At 37.5% G+C, this 2,098-nt stretch overlaps 1 protein-coding gene across 1 annotated transcript; it reads left to right on the top strand.

The window, feature by feature from the left end:
• Positions 1 to 876: 876 nt before the first annotated feature.
• Positions 877 to 1,694, top strand: LOC114749290 (uncharacterized). The gene has a single exon (XM_028937780.1). The coding sequence runs from the start codon at positions 877 to 879 to the stop codon at positions 1,492 to 1,494; it is 618 nt and encodes a 205-aa protein (XP_028793613.1). The 3' UTR covers positions 1,495 to 1,694.
• Positions 1,695 to 2,098: the final 404 nt, after the last annotated feature.

Raw genomic sequence — 2,098 nt, 5'->3', positions numbered from 1 at the left:
TACCTTCCACAATATTTGTACACGTTCGTACAACAATCGAAGGCAGGATTCTGCTCTTCATTCTTAATCTATTTATGACATTTTATATAATTTGTTTTAAAAATTATTCCATAATGTGTATGAATATCTATACTTTTGGGTAGTCCTTAACTTATAAATAGGAACATAATGGTATATTGGTAGACAAATGATATGCGTACGATAAGTCAAATTTAAAATTGCCAAATTAAAAGCTCTTCCAGTACAAGTTTCCCCCGTTATTTCAAAATTTCCATCCTTATTTTCTTACTATTTAAATATAAAAAGAAAAAGAAACGTTCCCATTGAATTCTACTCAGCTTTCTTGATTTAATTAATTAGTAGCTAATTTTTTTATGTCAACTACTAGTTAATTTTTTATGTCAATTATTACATTCGGTTCTTAATATAACAGTTAGTTTGAATTTTAATTTGATTTTAAATATAATACCTCAATCTAATTTATTTTTCATATTTATCTATTTTTAAGTAGTTTTTATAGTAATTACACATATTAAATATTTAACTAAATGACAATTTTAGTTAATACACATAATTAATAACAATATTTTAAAAAAATAATACTTACCTATTACAAATAAATAATTTAATTAATTTTTTAATCTATCTAAATTAATTAACTAGATTTTACGTTAAGAAGGTTAATTTAATCATTGTTATAGGAAAAAAAAAGGTTAATTTAATCATTCCGGGCCCACTCTTGGATGTGGACCCCTTTAAATACCCGTACTTCCCTCTCATCATCCCACACAACTTGTAGAAACACCTTCTCTCCCTCTCTCTGTCCCTCTCCCAAGTCTCAGCAAACACTCACACTCGCACTGTAACAGAATGGAAATGGCGGACAATGCGGCGACGCCGGTGGCGGCGGCGGCAAGCAAGCTGTGGAACATTGTACGTGTAGTGGTGTTCATGTTGAAAAAGGGAATAGGCAAGAGGAAAATAAAGATCAATCTCAGTTTATTGGTGAAACGGGGGAAGATCGCCGTCGGCAAGGCCATCGCTGGCAGCATCAAACTCCACCACCATTACGCATCATTAACCTGCCGATCACACGACTCTTACCTCTCCTTTATCTCTCCCAGCGACTACGAGTTCAGCTGCAACAACAGCCCCGCCCTCCCCTTTCGCGCCATGGCAAACAAAAAACGCAAGCACAAGCCCTGCAACCACGACGACGTTTCCACATTCAATGCCTTCCGGAAGGTTCTTGTCGATAACCTCGAGGTGGAGAATTCGCCGTCTGCGACTTTGCCTGGGTTCGGCCAGAGCCCTGCCGGGAGGCAACTCAGAATCACCGATTCGCCTTTCCCCCTGAAAGACGACGACGAGGATGGAGATGGACAAGTCGACAAGGCAGCTGAAGAATTCATCAACAGGTTCTACAAAGACCTGAATTTACAGAAAAGAATGGCTGCTTCCGATTCACCTTACAATAACATATGGGAGAGATGAAACATAGCTATGTATTCATCCAACGTACAACGTAGTTATTTTCTTTATTTCTTAGTTTAGTGTGTTGATTTGATCTTCGTTTAAATGTTCACACTGTAACTTTGGTGCTCTTCTTCTTCCTGTAATTTTCCCCCATTTTGACTGCTCTGCTTTCTTTTTCATGTTGCTGTATTGAAACTTTGAAAGTCCCGTTTTCTCTACTGAAACGTATATTTCTCTGGATTCACGTGTTTCTCTATATTTCAATAACTTCTCGGGAAGATTGAAGCATAAGTTTCTTCATTTATCTCACAAGCAGCTTCATTTTGCGCAGCACGTTGGTTTGATATCATCCTATTTCCTCTGTTTCAACTCCTCTGTTTTTCCCCTTTCTTTCTTGTGTGTTTGCGACTTGTTTCATACTGATCATAAAAGGGAAAAAAGTAGTGAGGAAGAAGAAGGAAGAGGAACCATGGCTGGTTATCTTTGGCTTGCGGGATGGGAACTAAAGCAAGAGGTGTTGATGTTCTGCTGAGTACTATGTAACTTTGGTTGAGGAGGACTGGTGAGTTGGGGCTTTGGCAATATTTTCTATGTCCTCTTTCTTTGTTCTGTTCTCCTTCTT

Source organism: Neltuma alba, unplaced genomic scaffold (assembly GCF_004799145.2).
Source record: "Neltuma alba isolate B1F8T4 unplaced genomic scaffold, ASM479914v2 tig00006009_pilon, whole genome shotgun sequence".
In the NCBI taxonomy this organism is placed as follows: domain Eukaryota; kingdom Viridiplantae; phylum Streptophyta; class Magnoliopsida; order Fabales; family Fabaceae; genus Neltuma; species Neltuma alba.
Note: the sequence above shows the minus strand (reverse complement) of the source record. Positions and strands in the feature narration are given on the sequence as shown.

Bases quoted from the DNA above. Each gene is read 5' to 3' on its own strand.
- LOC114749290 (XM_028937780.1), top strand. From the start codon at position 877: ATGGCGGACAATGCGGCGACGCCGGTGGCGGCGGCGGCAAGCAAGCTG.